Source organism: Uloborus diversus, chromosome 1 (genome assembly GCF_026930045.1).
Source record: "Uloborus diversus isolate 005 chromosome 1, Udiv.v.3.1, whole genome shotgun sequence".
NCBI classification, from domain to species: domain Eukaryota; kingdom Metazoa; phylum Arthropoda; class Arachnida; order Araneae; family Uloboridae; genus Uloborus; species Uloborus diversus.
This window is the reverse complement of record NC_072731.1, coordinates 117,766,718-117,787,092: the sequence shown is the minus strand read 5'-3', so window position 1 is coordinate 117,787,092 and position 20,375 is coordinate 117,766,718. Positions and strand designations below refer to the sequence as shown.

General features: G+C 32.4%; 1 protein-coding gene across 1 annotated transcript in view; it reads right to left on the bottom strand.

Annotated features, from left to right (window-relative positions):
- Positions 1–336: 336 nt before the first annotated feature.
- LOC129234547 (myosin heavy chain, non-muscle-like) overlaps positions 337–20,375 on the bottom strand; it is a 113,676-nt gene continuing 93,637 nt past the window's right edge. The window contains 3 exon segments of the mRNA XM_054868565.1: positions 337–1,291; positions 9,418–9,590; positions 16,918–17,026. Coding sequence (XP_054724540.1) covers positions 1,132–1,291; positions 9,418–9,590; positions 16,918–17,026 — 442 coding nt within the window. The 3' untranslated portion in view covers positions 337–1,131.

Here is a 20,375-nt window from a genome sequence, read left to right as displayed (position 1 = left end):
AAAAGCTTTCTTAAATTTCTCGTTCGACGTTGGTACGAACCGGAAGCAAAGCAACATAATATTTTGTTACGGTAAAAAAGTGCATGCTTTCAAATGGTCTTAACTTGTCCTTGAAAAAAAAATTAGAATTTTGTGTATGAACCATGGAATAGAAAATTGTTAAAACAGAAGCACATTATTGCACACATGAAAGTTTCCTATCCTTACCTGCAATTCTGTGACCAAAACAAAGCAAAAAGCTCTTTTCAAATATTCAAAATGTTTCAAAGTATTTAGCGTGTCTTGCTTCTATGCTTAGTGTAAAATAACAATAATGGAAAAACAATCATTGCAAAACAAATATTTCAAACCCTTTAATTGATATTCAATTTACAGAAACATACTGTAATGAATGATCATACAAAAATAATAATTCAACTTGAAACTGAGTTCAATCACAAAGCCATCATTAGGCATTTCGTATGCATAGCTTGAAAAATAAGGCATTTTCCCTTCAATAATCAAGCTATTTCTTTTTGATGCTATCAAAAACTTTGCTACAAAAAGGCCACATATTGCACACATTTTAAGAGCATGAATATTGTGGTTGCACATCACTTATAAATACCATTAGAAAACAAAATCTTGGCAGGCAGAATCTTGAATGTGGTGCTTGCAGTTTTTCCAGTATTTTTGCTTCAAGTTTGTATTCAAGTCAAGTGAATTGTATCAACAAACAATACCAAATTTTTGTCAAAAACTTCAGACAATTATATTCGAAGGGATAGCAGATATTAATGCATAGTAATTAAAAACATGGGTTCATCACAAAACTTAGCTTGCTGTTCTTTTTTTATACCATACTCTTATGCCTCTCGGGCAGTGGGCATCATTAGTAAGATTCCTTAAACTGTCCAGTTTTAGTAGTAAAATTTGTCAGGGGCATGACTAAAAAAAGTAGGAATGAATGTCAATTTAAATGAGGCACTCATCGTTGATCTTTGAATTATTATACAAAAGGTAGTGACTGTGAGTATTAGTAGAAGATGAAGCCCGAAAAGTTTGAATTAGGAATGTTTTCGAGTCGGTTTCCTACTTATTGCCTCCTGCTTGATTGACTGTTAATATGCTATACAGCAAGTCCAGAGAGAATCATGCTTGGCTGTCTTCATTTGGCGAATCATCAGCCAGAGACATGGTGGGACTACCATCATCCCCCATTCCAACTGTTATTGACCCTCTTTTCGAACTCAAAGATCCCAGTCTCGAAGATATTGAGGATGAAGATCCACCAGATCCACTGCCACCTCGCCTGAAAGAAAAATTATTACCATCATAATTATCAGCACTACAGTGGTGGACAAAATTATAGACTCAATTTTTTTTTATTTTGTTTCAATTACAACATGACTCAGTTTAAATTATTTTCATTGAAGTAAAGATGAATAGTTGAAGAAATAGTTCTAAAATTTGTACATTTTATCAGTTAAATTAAAAAATTCATAAAATTAGAAAATTTGCAAATTTAATATTTTATCATTACGTGAAACCTGGACAAAAGTATAAACTCAAAGGTAAAAAATCCAGGATTACGAGAAAGTTTCGTTCGAAAATGTAAATTTAACGCCATAGAATGAATAAATGTTGCCATCAGTGTTTGCTAAAAGTTTTGTTTTTGGAAATTTATGAGAAACATAGAAGTGCACCGCTGGACAAAATTATAGACTCTTTTTTTTTTTTTCATTTTTTCAATCATAATTTAACTCAGTTAAAAAATTTTTTGTTCCAGTAAAGATAAATAACTCTCTCAGCATGGTAAAGCAGGATTGGCATTTCTTAATGGAAGATAGAACGCTGAAGATTACCAATTAATACTGGAAGATTGTCTCTTACCTTTTGCTCATCTGATTCCTGGAGGTAACTGGTTATTTCAGCAAGATAACGCGAGTGTACACACAGCGAAAAGTACAAAAGAATGGTTCAAGCGCTGGGGTATCAAAGTTATCAAATGGCCAGCTCGTAGTCTGGATCTTAATCCAATTGAAAATCTTTGGGGGACTACGGTTCGCAAAGTTTATCATGATCGGCAACAGTACCAAACCACAGAGGAATTAAAAAGCGCAATACTTTCAGCATAGAACCATATGCCACTGCAGCTGTCGGAAACTCTTGTGAAATCTACATGCCCAGCCGCATATTCGAGGTAATTCAGAAAACTGGGGGTCCAACTTGTTTTTAAAAGTTTGTAGTTTACACTAATGGCTAGATTTAATGCAGTGTTAATTTTTAAAACATTTCAAATAATGATTTTTTTTTTTTTTTTAAATATCTATGTTAATAGTAAAATTACATTTTCCTAAATCTATGCTTTTGTTTTACTGAAGTAAGTGCAAATGTAACTTAATTAAACTCAAAAAAAAAATTAAAATTTTGTCAGCTTATAATTGTGTTTATGCAGTATTGTAAGTTTGTAATTCAGCATTGGTTCATTTTTGGTTATTAAATGATTAAGTATTTGAATAAAATTCTACCAAACTTCAGAGTTTCTTACTTTTGAGTTGATACTTTTGTCCAGGTTTCATGTGTTCTTAAGGTATTAAAGTTGAGAATTTTTTTTAATTAAATTATTTATTTTATATTTTTTATGAGGTATACTGAACTTAGGACTATTTAGTCAGTTATTTATTTTTACTGGAACAAAAAGTTTTTAATTTTGTCCAGCGGTGCATTTATATGTTTCTCATTAATTTCCAAAAACGAAACTTTTAGCAATCACTGATGGCAACATTTATTCATTCTATGGCGTTAAATTAACATTTTGGAACGAAACTTTCTCATAATCCTGGATTTTTTACCTCTGAGTTTATACTTTTGTCCAGTTTTCACGTAATGATAAAATTTGCAAATTTTATAATTTTATGAATTTTTTAATTTAATTGATAAGATGTACTAATTTTAGAATTATTTCTTCAACTATTCATCTTTACTTCAATGAAAATAATTAAAACTGAGTCATGTTGTAATTGAAACAAAAGAAAAAAAAATTGAGTCTATAATTTTGTCCACCACTGTATAAAATCAGTCCTGAATTAGGTGTTGCAAGCAGGTCGCTGAAAGACATTTTTAAATGTGGAGCAGAAACATTCCCCGACTCCCATTCCACCTTTTTCCTGCAGTTAGAAGTAATTAAAGGGGGAAGCCCAATCTTATTTTTCTGAGTTTTGGAGAAATGAACTTTTTTGCAGCAGTTTATATCATACAATTCATCAAATTGTACACATTTATGCTAATTGTAAATTACTGCTAAGGCCAACTAAAAACTCAAGATGGCCAGCCACATGTTCTTCATATTTTCAGCACGTATAAGGAAAAAATATATCTTTTCTGGTTATGTGACTACAAATGCACAAGGGAGATTTCAGTTTATTTTACGTTTAGATAGGTAATTCAAAACCAATTTGAGTTTTAAAATATTCACTAAAAGACAAGTTGTTACTTTTTCATTTTTATACACTAAAGTTCATGAGAAAACTCAACAAAAAACTTAAAACCCTGCAAAATACCTAACAAAAGTAACATTTGCAAAAAATTTAAACTTACTTTAAAATCACTATTTTAAATTGTATGAAAGTAAGAATGACACAGTTATTAGTGATTGTTTAGTTCTTAAAATCTGCAAAGTCATCATTCTTTTTTTCTTTTTACATTAATGTTTGTTTTCTTTGAGGAACCTCTTGATCAAAGAACACAAAAAAATATCACAGCTTTACTCAAATTTACAAAAAGATTTTTTGCATCTTTTAAAATCAGAATACAAACATCTAAATAAGATATTTACAATAATGAATGAAACGTAAGTTAGCTAATGAGGTTTTCTTTAAAAAAATTGTTATTCTAAAATGCCCTCCAGCAATAATAAACAAAGGCAACAAAACAATATCTATTTCGCCTTTAAGAATTGAATCTTAAACAAAAATACTAAGTTTTGACACTTTGATTAAGCAAATAGTGATGAATTGCAGAATCTCTGTCAAAGTTCCAGGGAACTTAAATGCAGGGGCACTAGGATGATCTAAGGACAATTATTTAAAAAAAGTTACATTTTTGGTGGCTGGAAAAATACTATGACTATATAATGCCAATACTGGGAGATGATAATAAATGATCAGTAATAAAATAGTAGGTTTTTTTTTTTATTTACTCATTGATTACAATTAATCTATTTAAGCTATTGACACTGGACTACCACACACATTAACATGTTAAGGATTTTTTTCCTAATAAAGTTATTATGTTATAATACTTCTCATAAAATATTTTTGGAAGCAAATTGGTTATTAAGCAGGAAAAATTATTGAAATTTTTAACAAATTCTTCAATTTTTATGTTTTTTGTGATGCTTATGAACTCATGACCAATATTTACATCATTTTTTAGAGGGAAAAATACACAGTCAAAACTGATAGGTATTATGTTTCTGACTAGTATCATGATTAACATCTGGTGATTTAACTTCATTTTGTATTTTCCTGTTGTTTTTAATGTATCTAATCATTTTGGTAAGAGTCCTGAAATTAATTACACATAATAATTTTCACACAAGAATTTGCAATATTCGATGAATAAAATTCCTGGTACAGTGAAACCTCCGAATAGCGGACAGTCAAAGGACTAGAAGTTTTGTCCGTTATTGGGAGGTGTCCGCTATTAGGAGGAACTACTTAATTTACCTTTTTCAAAATGAGCTGTTGTTCCCTTTGTAGAACACAATCGGAACAATTACGAAAGGTTTACTACATTTTACGTCAAGTGTAATTAATCTGTTTTTTCTTAATAAAGGTATACTGACAGCACACATTTGTCTAAAAAAGCATTTAATCAATTAAAGTAATTAGTTAAGACAGTTTGACATCTCTTTTTTTGCATTACCAACGGCGGCGATTCGGCGGAGCAACCCCTCTTTCCCCCACACACTTTTTATGGCTAATTTATTTATTTTATCTCGAGTACAGTTCCCGCCGCTTATTAAAATCACATTCGTTCTGAGGACACTTGATTTTATAAAACGGCTGATTTTATAAACCGGCATATCAACTCTCACTTAAAAAAACGAAAGGTTTTGAAATTTAAATACAACTCTAAAAAACGAAGTGAATTATTTCATTTATTTTTGTTTGAAGTGTTCCAAAATACAGTTGACATTTCAAAATAACATGAGGTACATATTTCTTTTTATTTGCACAAGGGTTTTAATTAAACAACTATGCAGCAATACTTTATCATAATGGAGAAGTTAAGATTCAATATAGTTTGAAAAAATGTTTAAAACGTTTTGTAACTTTCAACGTTATATTTTCCTCTTTGATCTATAGTGCATCGGTAAACATCAAACACTTTTTTCACGTCTATTAGAAAGGGCAAGTTTGGCACTGAGATTTCGTCACCTTCTGAAATTCGTTCATTTCTTAGTGCTTCTTTATCAAAATTTTACGTTTGATATCTAAAAGTTTGATTTTATAAAACGGCGATAGTGATTTTATTAAAGATGGTTTTAGCATGTTTTGATATTGCAAAGATTCTGTTCTTCCAGTTTTGATTTTAAAAAGCGGCTGATTTTATAATCCAGTGATTTTATTAGTGGCGGGTACTGTATCACTATTGCATGATTGGCAGTTGGCAATATGACCTTGAATATGGGCAAATCTTTTTCATGTCTAAAAATTAAACAACCCAACGAAACCACGGCACCATAAAGCCGACTATACTACCGGCGCCGGTCAGCTCAATTGCATCTCCCGAGAGCCCCAGTTAGAAAAAGCGCCCAGTTTCCTCTTTTTTATCTTAACTTTTGAACAGTTATTGTGTACAAAATTCATTAAAATCTTAAGAAAAACGTACGTTAATTGTTAGACTGACATCAGTTTTCAGTTATCTGCTTCAATACTCTCAAAACTAGCCATTACAAAATTATGACTTTTTTCTCTTTTTCATTTTTTTGCTGCCCGCAAAAAGTACCATGCCTTTTAGTTCTTTTTTTTCTGCCCCCAACTTTTAAACCCCAATCGCTGCGTCTGCCCATTACCACCCTTTTAATTCCAAGAAACAGTGATAAGGAAATGACGGGGGGGGGGGAATATCAGCTGTGGAGGATGAAAAACTTTGAAAGGCAAGCAGTTATTAAGATATTCTGTGAAAAGAAAAAAAAAACGGAAGTGCTACGATCGCAAGGAAACTTTTTTGTGAAATAACTGTCCGTTATTCGGAGTGTCCGTTATTCAGAGTGAATTACATGGAATGGCCTATATTGAGGGACTGGGACTTGCAAAAATGTCCGTTAATTAGAGGTGTCCGTTATTCGGGAGTGTCCGTTAAGGGAGGTTTCACTGTATATGATTTCTCTGGCACTGAAAGGACCAGTGCCATAGTATGTAGCATCAAAGTTTGAAATATGGCAGAAGTTATGAGCAAATAAAACCAGGGGGAAGAACAAAAAAGAAGGGGAACAGACCAATCATAACACATGAATTACAGCTTTGGGCCAAGGCATAAAATGCACCCGAGACTTATGAGATTGAACTTTTTCCAAAGAAATTGATGAACCATATCATCTAGAATCCAAGCAACTCTGCAGTCTACTAACTTGCAACATAGAAGAATTATTTTAAAAGTTCCTCCTTAGCTGCAGCAGAAACCATTTTCAAGAACTCTATTAGTTTTGTTTGGTGACAACATACTGACTGCAAGGTGGTGCCTTACATTCATCTTGTAATGAAGTAACTGAATGTCTTTAAGTGAAGTTTATGGTAAGATAATCAAACAAATATAAATCCCTATTTAAAAGAAAAACACCTTGTATTTGGAGTGTCATCAATGATATTTTCAGGAATAAAAACAGCCCAAAGTCAAAAAAGAGGAAAAATTACAAGACTTAAAATTTGAATATGTATATATTTTTTTACATTATGCGAAATTATATTGATACTATACTGTCTTTTAAATATTAATAGATAATTTTTCTTTTTTTTACTAGTAGAAATGCTAACAAATGAATAAATAAAATAAGCTTGCATTTATTTAAGATTTTAACAGATATATCAATTCCATTTACCACTTTCAATTTCCCATAGCCCACAAATCAGATCAAAATTAAAACTTTATAATGTGACATCTAATGCTATAAAACCTAATGACATATAATTAAACACTTAATACAAGCTGAATCATTGGACACCATAATTACACAAAATGACAATATCAGTGTGGCTAACCTTGGAGAAACAATTTGAAAAGCATCTTAAAATTTTGTGGAGCAGCTGTGTATATTCTAAAAAAATCATTAAAAAAAAACTAAACCCAATATAAAACTTTTTGAGCTTTGATGTTCATTTTAAGCACTAGCATAAAAATGATTACTTTTAAATTGATAAAAAAGTTTCAAACACTATGTCATGATTTGAGAATAAAAGCATCTTTAATTTCCTATATTTGCATGTCTGTTATAATAAAATAGCACAGTATAATTAAAACAAATTTGATTTTTTAAAGATCTTCAAGAGCTATATCTTTGGTAAGTCTGATAAGCATTAAAACTAGATTTGAAGAATGATGTTGGCTTAAATTAACTCGGATGGAATAGGATAAGCATTTTTGAATGGGCGTGACAGTCTTCATAAAATAAATAAAGTATAAGAAGGGTTGAAAATATTAGTCTGCAAAAAAGTATTAATGTCTAAGCAGTAGAATGGCATAGCAAATAAAAATGAGAGTGTGTTACAGAAGCGGATGCAATCGGATTTCAAATGCTACATCTAACGACTGCACCCACCTCACTCTTCAGAATTTCCCCCTCCACCAACAGCAAAAAGTTCCTTACTTCTTTCTACTCAAGAAAGAACGCGTACCTCAGCAAGAATCCTAAGGAGAAGGGAGGTGAGGGGCTATTTGCGCGATCGCTAGAAAGTGGCTGTGAAATGGGCGTGGCAAAATAATGAGCCTACAAGTCTTCAGCGAAAAATAAAATACATATAAGAAGGGTTGAAAATAATAGTCTACAAAAAGTTATAAAAGTTTCAGTAATAGTATGGCATAACAGACAAAAATGAGTGAGTGTTATGGAAGCAGATGCAATCTAATTTCGAAATGCATAAATGCTGACACTTTAAACATCCTGGGGGGTTGAACGCGATCACTTGAAAATGCTCGGCGGCCGGGAAATGAAAAAAATACAAAAAGCGGAAAATCGCGGGTCCGTGGAAAATTTTCTCTCTTGTATTTTTGAGTTGCAGGCAATCCACATAAAAATGTTGTACACTTCTTTTCTAAAATTGCCGCAAAAAATATATATTATTTCAAACATATAGAAGAATGCAGTCTTTTAAAGAAAAAAAAAATCTTCTCCAAAAAGGTAAGATACTGCACAAAAAACAAGCAACAGAAATTCAAAGGATATCAGCTTTACTGGATTTATTTCCTTCTTTGAGCACATATAACATAGGCGGTAGCCAGTAGCATTACATTAATGAGCATTTCTTTAATAATGTCTCTGAATTCATTTTAAAATCAGTCTTTCAGAGCTGAAACAAATTACAATTGCTTGCGTAAAGGAGCAAAGTCAAGCTCTCAGACTTACTTACAAAGGCCTTGCACAAAAGCTTGACTTGAACATAAAGAGTATTGCTGGTAGAAATCATATGTGGCCGTAGTATCATTATTGGCACTGGGTACTGAAGTGCCTGTGTTGTAATTGGTCTTAGTTTATCACAGAAAACCACATATAAAAGAGAAATGGAAGGAATCATGAACTTTCGTGAAGAGCTCCTTCAGTCGAAGCGAAGAAACAATGAGGGAAGAGAAAAGGGATAATTGGCAGCTCTATGATGAAGTGCCCATAAAATTAAACATGTGTCACAGAATTGCCGAAATTCTGGTAGAGCCTTGCTTAAAACTGCCAGAATTCTAAGGTTTTGCCATAGCACTTACACCCTACTTTCATAACAATGAAGTATTTTCCTTTACTGGTAATAATAATCTTATTGAGGAGAAATTAATAATATAAAACTTTTTAAGATTTACAATTTAATGCTTAGTTAGGCAAAATGAGTGGTGTATCCTAATAGAAGAGCATCAAGGTAGAAATTGCTCACTAAATTTACTTTTATGCAATCCTGTAGATTAAAAAAGTGAAATATTTCCCTCAGGAATTTGATTCATTGCTTTTAGATAAAATAGCTGTGTCACATACTGTTAAAAAATGATTAACACAGATAAAATTTCTTTTGAATGTATGGCTCATCTTTTAAATTTAGTAAATTTTCTGTGTTGTTTTAACAAAAGCAACAGGTCTGCACCATTTTCCTTCAAAATTTCCAAAATCTAGGGTAGTTATAAATGGGAAACAGAACATAATAAGTTGAAAAGTGAAAAGGACTTTTTATTTACCTCATTTTATTTTTTAAATTAGTAACTTCCCGTTGTAAACCTTCACAGTTTTCATGTAGGTCTTCTAACTCTCTTTGTACTTTTCTCTTTGCTGCTTTCTCCCTAGAGCACTCTTCCTCTGATTCATCTAATTGTCGTTTCAGATTTTTCATTCGGTTATTGGCTTTTTCAAGCTGTAATGTAAGATAAGTACATGAAAGAATTATATTCATAGTCCAGAATATTATCAATAAAAACGCGAAGTTCGAGTAAATGTAATGTTACTATGGTTTCAAAAATAAGAAAGTTTATTATCTATTAAAGTTAAACATAAAATAAGCTAATCTAAGGTGGTGTATGTCAAAATAACTTCCAATTGCCAAAAATATAAAAATATTAACAAGATGCAGAAAGATTGAAATCTCAAACACAGCAAGCAAGTTTCGGCGGAAGTCCGAGTAAATTTGAAGTTGCCATGGTTCCGAAAAAAAAGTTATCAATTGAAATTAAACATGAAACAAGCTAATCGAAGGTAGCATATATCAAAATAACTTTCAATTTGCAAAAATATCAAAACACTAACAAGATGCAGAAAGATTGCAATCTCAAACAAGGCAAGCAATTTCGGCCCTAGAGAAATTTCGGTAGCAGCCTGTTTCGATTTGACGTCATAACTCCTCCCCCAAACCTCTTCATTTGTTAGATTTCCATGCTGCAGCGGTTGAAGGAGGAGTAAGAACGTCAATCTGAAGCGAAATAATACCAGAAAGTCAGGTTTAAAACAGGGTTGGGTTTTGGACTGTCCAAAACTAGTTTAGGACAGGACAGGTGGTTTTTACCGTCCAAATCTGTCTAAAACTGTCCAAAAGTGTCCGAAACTGTGTTAAACCGTCCAAAACTATGATAAAGTTAAAGGGGTGTAATCTAATCAAGTCGTATTGACTGCAGTATTCATAATGAATAAATATAGACATAACCAAGGTTTAATTAATGAGTTTATATAATATTTTTTTCTAAAATGTCATTTTAAAAATATTTTACTTGAAAAAATTGGCAATAAAACTACTGCATAAAATCTTCCTTATGTAACAGTTGGTAGAGTTATGAGAGGAAATTCAAAACACTACCAAGACAACTAATTTCAGTTCCATTTATAATTGAAAGGAATGTTATTAAATGTGTGCAATATTTAGGTGAGAAAAAAAAGCTTAATTTTTAAAATGATTTTTGCAAATAAGTTTTATATGATGTTTTAACGAAAATTATTTTTTAAATCATAGATTAAAGAACAAGAAATTGATGATTAAACACTTATATTGTAAAACTTGTGTTATTCTCTTTTTTAGATCATATGTTTTCAATAAATTCTGAAACAAAAAATTGTAACTTATTGCATTTAAGTCAATTATTGCATTGTGTTTTGAACACTTTCTTTTGCACACGTTCATAAATGTCGAAAAATTTGGTTTATGAAAGAAAAAAAAAACTCCTGCACACAAATTGAAATTTTTAATGGAGAATTTAATTTCTACATAATTAGATTAAAATCAGCTGCATAAATAAACTACATATATATTTATACTTGAATGTTCACATTGAATAAATACATTAAATAGTCAAAAAAAAATTTTTTTTTGCACATTTTGTTCTGTTTTCAATATTTTCTCACAAAATATAGTTTCTCAAGAAATAGCTTTGGACACTTTCGGACACAAGGGCTTTGAACAGGATGATAAAAAACTTGCCAGCCCTGCTTTAATTTGCACACATGCATAAAACATAGGGAAATTTGGTTGCTATTATCAAAAAAAAAAAAAAAAAAACTAATGCGAAGAAATTGAAATTTTGATCAAGAATCTTCTATGTAACTAGATTCAAATCAGCTGCATAAATTAATTGAATGTTCTACATTGAATAAATGTTCAAAATAAAAAAATACTTCAATACATTTTATTCTGTTTTTGATGCTTCCTCACATAATGAAATTTTTCTAAAAAATATAGTTTTGGACAGTTTTGGACACAAGGGTTTTGGACAAGATGGTAAAAACCAGGGTTTTTACCCTGGTTTTTACCGTAGTGTCCAAAACCTTGCCAACCCTGGTTTAAAAGAAAAAAGGCGCCACGGCATGGGTGCAAGACCTTCTGTCTCAGGACGGATTTCCGTCTTGACAAAATTTCCGAGACGGAGGTCGGGACGGAAAGAAATTCAATGACTTTCTTTTAATTTTTAATGAAAAAAGAAAAATTGAGTGTTTGAAAAATATGCTTTAATATTACTGGACCGTTCCATAACCACGAATTTACATCGACATTCTCTCGGCTTTCCGCCATGTGCTTGTTTTGTTTGCAACGTGCTTTTGGAGGAGTGGCTTTTCGGCTCGCGCTGTTTGACTTTTTTTTTAGGTATAGCTTTGTTATTTCCAACTCACTGCATTGCAGGCCGAGGAGTTGCTCGCTATTCTCCTTGATTTTTCGAAGCAATCGGCTCTAATTGAAAATTTAGCCTTTTCTCATGCTATTTTCGATCATTCTTTCGTTTTTTTTCATTTGTGTTTTTTTTTTTTTTGCAAACTTTACACGCATAAATGAAAATTAGGTACACTCTTAAAATGTCTTAAGAGTTGAATCTGCATCACCGTTTGAGAGTGATTGCTGACAAGATGAAATATTTTCGCCTCAGCAAAGGGCGTCCACATACCAGGTAAAACAGAAACTATCAAGGATTTTGAAGATTTTAATGAAAATGGGAATTTTGGAAATAATCGGGGGGGGGGGGGGATTTCAAGCTGGTTGGAAACACCGATGGGGAACCGTTCCTGCATTTTTGACAAAGACTTGAGGTATCACTAAATTCTAATGTCATTGAATCGAACACTTGCTAGAATGGAAATATGGGTGTGGGGGGGGGGGGAGAGAAAGGAAAGGAGAAAAATAACGGCAGCGCACGAGTTTGCGAAAAAACGCTGCTCTTGCAAAGAGGGTAATCTGTGCGCAAATTAACCCACGATACTGAGGTCTTAAAACAATGATATCTTGGACAATCTAAGGAGGGGGGGGGGGGGGTTTACAGTATAAAATATCGAAAAACGGAATTGAAAATATTTTTGAAGCTAGGAGTGGTTCGATATTTCTCCACTGCAAACTCTTAAAAATTTAAAAGTCAAAAAGTTTTAGGCTGCCTCTAATGATGTAAATGTGAGTTTTAAAAAAGAATCGAAGACTGGAGTCTTAAAAACACTAATTTAGGCAATCTTTGGTGAATTTATGAGAGATGGTTTTGGTGTTCTAACATGAAAATGTTTTGTAGCTGATGTATTAAAAACTATTTGAGGCTATACTTAAATGACTTAAGTTAAAGGGCATTTGCGACCCTCTCCCGAAAAGTGTTTGTAATTGAAGTCTTAAATCTTTTAGGCTGTCTTTGGCAATGTCAAGAGGGAGGGAGGGGGCTCTCTTTAGGCGAAATTCCGAAACTGGAGTCTTAAAAGCGCAACTTTGGACCGTCTTGGGGTTAGGGGTTCTCCTTTCCCAAAAAATATTCAAAGCTGAAGCATTCAGAACTCAGCTTTAGGTAATCTTTGGAAGACTTAAGAAGAGGGAATTCGAAGGCTTTCTCTCAATACGTTTTAGAATTTAAATTCTTAAATCTTCGGTGATGAAAAGGGGAAACCGCAAATTTAAGTAAAATTTAGTGAACTTAGAGGAAAGAGTTCGGGGGGGGGAGGGGGGTCTCTCTCCCTGAAGTATTGAAATGCTATTTTGGCTATTTTTGAGTGAGTTAAGAGTTAGGGAATTCAGGGGTCTTTCATCTCGAAACATTTTCGAAATTGAAGTCTTAAAATTTTGGGTTGTCTTTGACGATGTGTGGAAGGGAGGTGCTCTCTCAATAGAAAAATAAATCTTAAACAAAAACTTACACTGCGTTTAGTAAACACAATGAAAGGGAGGCGGGGTATTCCGCACCCCCAGCCCGAAATATTTTAGTTTCTGAAATTTTAAGAGCTTTGTTTTGGGCTATCTTTGGATGACTTAAGGGGGAAGAGTGTAGGAAGATTTTTTCAAAATTAAAGTATTAAAATTTTTAGGCTATCATAAGTCATGTTTATAGGTAAGAGGGGTACTATTCCTACAAAACAATTTAGAAACTGAAGCCTTAAAAATTGAAATTTTTGACATTTGTGGTGAACTCAGAGGAAGGGGTTCGGGAGTTCTCCGAAAATTCTTTGATGCTGAAATATTTAAAGCGCCACTTTTGGCTATATTTGAGTGCCTTAAGAGGGATGTGATTCGGGAACCCTGCCTGGAGTTAGGATTCAGTTCCTCTATTTTTTTTTTAATTAATGAATGTTGGAAAGGTACCCTGTTTAAAAAATATATTTACTTCACTGAAGCGATTTTTTATTGCTAATTTCACCACCTGCTATCTTATAAAAGAATTCTTTTTCAAATGAAGACTGTGGGGGAATGGTGACAGTTCATTATCATTAGTCGGCCTTCCCCTTCCCCCACCTTTCCTTCTTTTCTAGTTTGTTGGCGCTACCTTGGGTAGACTTTTGAATCAGAACTGATTTATGTTGCAAAAGTGAAAATCTTATGTCCTAAGCAATTTTATTGCTACAACAAAAATGTTTAGGATCGGCAAAAAACTAATGGTGGTGTGCTGCAAACGCTTTTACCCCTTACATTATCCAACATCGTCTAAAATTGCGTTTTTGAAACTTCAATTTCGAAATATTGCCGAAGGAGGGTTCCTGAACTCCAACCCTTCAATAGTGCATTCAAAAAGCGTATAAACGTTATGAAATTTAAATTACAATTTCGTTTTTAAATCTTCGATTTTGGGAAAGCCCATAGCGTCCCCCCCCCCCTCTTTCTTTAATATTTTTTGAAGGTTGCCCAATATTGTGATTTTGGGACTATCAGTTTGAAATAATTGATGTAAGAGTCCCTGAACTCCTCCTTTCCCTGAACTTTACCAAAATGGCCTACCACAGCGTTTTTTGGACTTCAATTTGGAAAAATTTCTGGGAGAGAGCTCCCAGACCCCCCCCCCCCCCTTATTGCCGGATATTAGATTTTTTGGACTTATGATGTCAAAACACTTAAATATTACAATTTTAAGGCTTAAAATTTAAATTAAACAGATTGCAAATCTGACATTGTTAAAATCTGCAACATTTATACATACAAATTTTTCCTTAAGCCCGCATGCGGGCGGTGGGGGGGGGGGGAGGCTGAAAATATTTCCCGTCTTGAACACATCACCAAACTTGCACCCATGCGCCGCGGCCACGTGTTTGGGCGTCACAAACATCAGCACACAGTAACTTTTAACCTTATGAAAAATTTGAAAATCTGATTTTTAAGTAAAAACAATAGGGTCACCTGGGGTAAAATGGGTATAAAAAACAACATTTTTGATTTCAGTGACCCATAGCAGAAATATCATGATATATAATTGTGTTTTTGTTCAATATTCTATACATTGTGTATCTTAGGTCTAATTTGGACATTGTTTGTGTTAACTTTTTACTTTAAATTTAGTGTAAAGGGGTATACCTATTTTACCCCTGTGTATACCCATTTTACCCCGTGCTTTGGGGTAAAATGGGTATACACCGGGGTAAAATGAGTATATGCTGTTTAAAGTTGAACTACACTAACTAATGGAGAATTTTTTTTTTTAATCGAGTATAATTGCATTGGAGGATAAAAACTTTAATCCAAAACAACCACAAAAAATGTTTACAGATCCAAATTTATGAAAAAAAAGGCGCATTGGCAGACATGTGGTTTGGCTAAGGTAGTATTTTTACAACTTTGTAATGCCTGCACAACATCAGTGTCTTCTCTCTTGGGGAGCAAGCACGTAGGATAATTTGGCAGATGATTTTGTAGCAAACTTCTTAGTATATTCACCTTCAGCTGAGATTTCAGTGATTAAACTTTTGAATTCCACAAATTTAACAACGGCCCTGTCGCCAATTGCTGGGATGAACAACTAGGAGAACCACTAATTTTCACTCCTACTTCATTAGTTACTTTATCAATTATTGTTAATGTCTTTTTTTTAATTTATTTAATTTATGTGTATTTATTTATTTTTTCTGCTTTTGTTTGTCTCTTGCCTGTTTGTGTACAATCTTGCAGCCACCTGCTCTGTAATTAAAACTCCTCCCACCTTTGTTTGGACTATTACTTTTTTTTTTTTTTTTGTAAATTTTTCATTTCCTTACCAGTGCTAAAAAATGGCTTTGAACCAAGAGGTATAGCAGGAGGATTTTGTTATTCAGTACAACTTTGCTATGAGACATAAGGATTCTGTTGTGATTGTGTGTGAGGTTGTACTTAGACTATGTTCTGAGCATGGGAGGTTGGTCGTTTTAAAAGGAAATTAAAAAGACAGCGTATTAGCTATCAATACTATGTTTTCTAAAATGTGGCAATGAACCATATACATAATTAACTTACAGTAAATTACTAACGTACAGTAATCATGAACTATATCGATAATAATCGAAAAATGTAATACCTTTAAGTACTAATTGGCGTAAGTCATAGTAATTAAAATAAAACAAATAGAGTAATTATTTAAAAAACTTTTTAAAAACATACTTTTAGTTTATAAGATGAATAATATCTAACATTTGTCTTGCAAAGATAATTTAAGTTTTTTAATCTTCATGCATTCAATGTCTTTAACTCAAAAATGTTGGCTATACCCATTTTACCCCGTACAACTAAAAGTGCTATAAAATTTTTGTAAATATTAAAATTTACTTATTTTTTGAGTTTTCTGTTAGAAAAATTCTTTTTCTATCAAATCCAAATAAAAAACTTCTAAAAAATCTTCCTGTAAATTTTTTTAGAAAGAAGTTTATCACTCACTATAAACGCATTGTTTTGTGTTCTGAAAATTAAAACTGTTGCTAAGCCTGGTAAATGAGTTGCAAGATTTTTTTTCCTCAAGTCAAAAAGTTGCCTGATATGTAAACATTTTCATCATATTTTTTTATTTTCAAAAAATGTTGTCCAGTAGAATAAAATTAAGAAAATTGCAACTATACCCATTTTACCCCGGCTACCCATTTTACCCCAGGTCCCCCTATAAAAGCGGACTAATTGGAACAAAATGTTAAAAAGCGGACTTAACCCTAAAAAAACGGACTTTGGCGGGAAAAGCGGACCATTTGGAAGCCCTGAATTTGTATTCGCCAATTTTTTTTCCTTATAAGTGATCGGTACGGGCACTTTGTCCAGCACCACCACAAAAATTTTGGGTGGCGCTCAGGCACAGCAGCAGCCTGGAGTCGGCACCCATTTTCTACACACATGTAAACTTCATTTGTGTTTTCTGAAATTTCAAATACGCATACATAAAGGGCAACTGAATCGCTGTTTGTTGAAAGGGCGTAAGTCAACACTGTTTGTAAGTTGACTTTCACTCTTTCAGCAAAAACTGATTCAATTATCAGTTGAACTCTTAAAATGAAAACTAGCAGTATTGTAAAAAGTTTACCTGTTCTTTATACTGATCAGCATGCCTACGTTCGTCATCTAATTGTAATAATAGCTCCTTTACACGTTTTTCCAGCTTACGACTAGATTTAGCAAGAACTTGCTTTTCTCTAAAAGAATAACGATCAAAAACGAGAGCATAGTTTAGTGCTTTTTCATACTGAAATGGTGTAGTAAGATTATAAAATTATACTTCATGCATAAATGGATAAACAAAGAAGAAACACAAACAAAAGAAAAACATTTAAATCTTTGTAAGTACATTAAAATCTTAAAACTGCTGATCTATACAATGCCCGCACAACGTTTCAGGTATATGCGCAAAAAAATCTTCTAACCAGTGATTTAATATTAGGGTGGGCCGAAAAAAATGATATTTTCGAGAAACAACTTCTAATAGCAAAAAATAGTTGTGTATTGCCATCCTAAACATAGAAAACATTATTAAAAAAATTAATATTTATGTCTTCAGATCGCGCATTGGCAGCAAAATTTGAAAAAGTAAAAAATGATCAATTTTCAAATTTTTTAAATAAAAATCTAAATGTTCAAATTTTGTTCAAAAACCATTTAAATGATTTCTTTTGCTGCTCTTTTCATTTATCTTTGAAAATATTTACATTCCTTTACAGTTTTTAGTTCGAGCATTAGCCGTAAAGTTACGTGAAATCAACCAAAAATCGATATTTTTTGCTTATTTTGTACATTGCAGTATTTCTCCTTTTTGTGTGTGTGTTTCCAGTACATTTTTTTTCAATAAATGTGCACTATACAGCTCTTTGCTGTAAATGTAAGTATATTTAACTACATTAACAATCCAGAACCCACCTGAAGTAGGCGGGTTCTGCACTTTGTGTTCTACCCTGCAATTCCCAAGAAAAGTAGTTATTTACAAGATTTATGTATTTGTAAAGCAACTTACTCTCACAATAACTAGATTTTCTTGAACAAGTTTCTACATTTCGATCTAGGCTTGAAGTTGGACATAAACTCAGTTTTGGCCTTGATGCTTTCGAATATAAAGTTTTTCATTTATGTGTATCCATCTCTTGCGTCTTAATGCCTCAAATGAATTTCTGAAAATATATATACAGTCGAGCCTCCATATATCGAACTTCCACATATCGAAATTTTCTATATATCGAAATCCCAGCAAATTTCAATGTTCATCACATAGAAAAATTGTTTCTATGTATCGAAAAAATCTCTATATATCGAAAAAATTTTTTCAAGATATTCGTAGACCCGGTAGCAGAGACTGTGAGACGCACGTCGCAGATTTTTCAGCGGCCTGCAGATAATTTTACCAAAAAAAAAAAACAAAAAGAAAGAAAAAATTAATAAACAAAAGAAAAAAAAGAAATATAACTTGGCAAAAAGATTGATCGGAGTTCGTTTTTTCACCCGAAAAGCGATGAATTCTTCAGCATTTCAGCTAGAAACTTAGTCGTCATATTTGGTCATTCATAAAATCGAAGTAGATAAGATGCTTAAGTGCCTACATTTTCCAAAACAAAGGAGAATTGGATGTTTCATTTAACTGCAATCTAATAAAAATGACTTAAACCGTGGAGCAAATCTTTTTTTTTTTTTGGATTTTTTAAAATAGTTTTCTTGAGAAATGAAAAACTTTATATTTAAAATTTCACTTTATCCTCATTGCTTTGGACGCAAAAGCGCTAAAACTTTTTAACTTAAGTGTAGTTTCATGAGGATTTTTATTTTTAAATTATTTTTTAGCAACAAATTCAGAAATTAAGATTTTAATTTTTGGCGTAGTCGCCATGTTTGGTCATTTCCAAAATGTTAATACGCAGAGGATCTAGATCATATTACGGAGTGGGCTGATAAATGGGGTATGGCTGTTAATGTTGAGAAATGTCAAGTGCTACATTTAGGGCATGGTAATAAGTGTACAAGTTATTATTTGCAAGGTTCAGCCATTAGTCAGGCAGACAAAGTTACTGATCTGGGGGTCTTAATAAGTCAGGATTTAAAGTTTAGCCAACAGTGCAGCATTGCTAGTAACAAGGCCAATAAGATGCTTGGGTTTATCAATAGATCTATTTCAAACAAATCTAAAGAAGTTCTTCTGCCCTTATATAGAAGTTTGGTAAGACCTCATTTGGAGTATGCTGTTCAGTTTTGGTCTCCTTATCTTAAGAAAGACGTTAATGTATTGGAAAGGGTTCAAAGGCGAGCTACAAGGCTAATAAATGGACTTTCTCACTTAGACTATGATTCCAGGCTTAGAAGGCTAAAAATGCAGTCTTGAGCAAAGAATAGACCGAGGGGACATGATTCAGTTGTTTAAATTTATTAAGATGAAAGATGTTACGGGGCTAAAGTTTAGCACTGAAAACAGGACAAGGGGTCATTGTTTTAAGCTATTTAAATCTCAGGCTAACATGGATATTAGGAAAAATTATTATTTCAGCAGGGTAGTGGAACCTTGGAACAGCTTATCGGAAGAGGTGGTAATGAGCAAAGGAGTAGACAGTTTTAAGAGGGCCATTGATCTTCACTGGGGATTGTAAATTGACTAGGACCAGTCTAGCTGGGCCCAGAGCCTGTTGCTGGTCGTCACTTTTGTATTTGTATTTGTATAAGACTCTTTAAGTGCCTACATTTTCATAAACGGAATGGGATGTTTATTGCAAATTTTCCAGGGATGAGGTTTTACTTCATTTGAAAAAAATTAAAGAGACTAAGGCTCCGGGGCCAGATAATTTTTATCCGAAAATTTTAGTTGAATGTGCAGAGGAATTAGCAGATGTAATCGCAAACATTTTCAATGCTTCTTATAATTCGGGGACAGTGCCAGAGGACTGGAAGCTGGCTAACATCAGGGGCGTAGCTAAGGGGGGGGGTTTTTGGGGACAAACCCCCCCCCCCGAAAAGTTAGTCTCAAAAAAAAAGAGAAAAAGAAGAGAGAAGAGAAAGAAAAAAAAAAGAAGAAAAGGGAAAAATTCCAAGCAATTATACACACACACACATATATATATATATATATATATATATATATATATATATATATATATATACATACATATATATATATATATATACATACATACATATATATATATATATATACATACATACATATATATATATATATACATACATACATATATATATATATATACATACATACATATATATATATATATACATACATATATATATATATATATACATACATATATATATATATATATACATACATACATATATATATATATATATACATACATATACATACATATATATATATATATATATATATATATATATATATATATATATATATATATATATATATATATATACATACATATACATACATATATATGTATATATATATATATATATATATATATATATATATATATATATATAAGAAGTAACCCCCCCCCCGAAAGTCGGGTCTAGCTACGCCACTGGCTAACATTACAC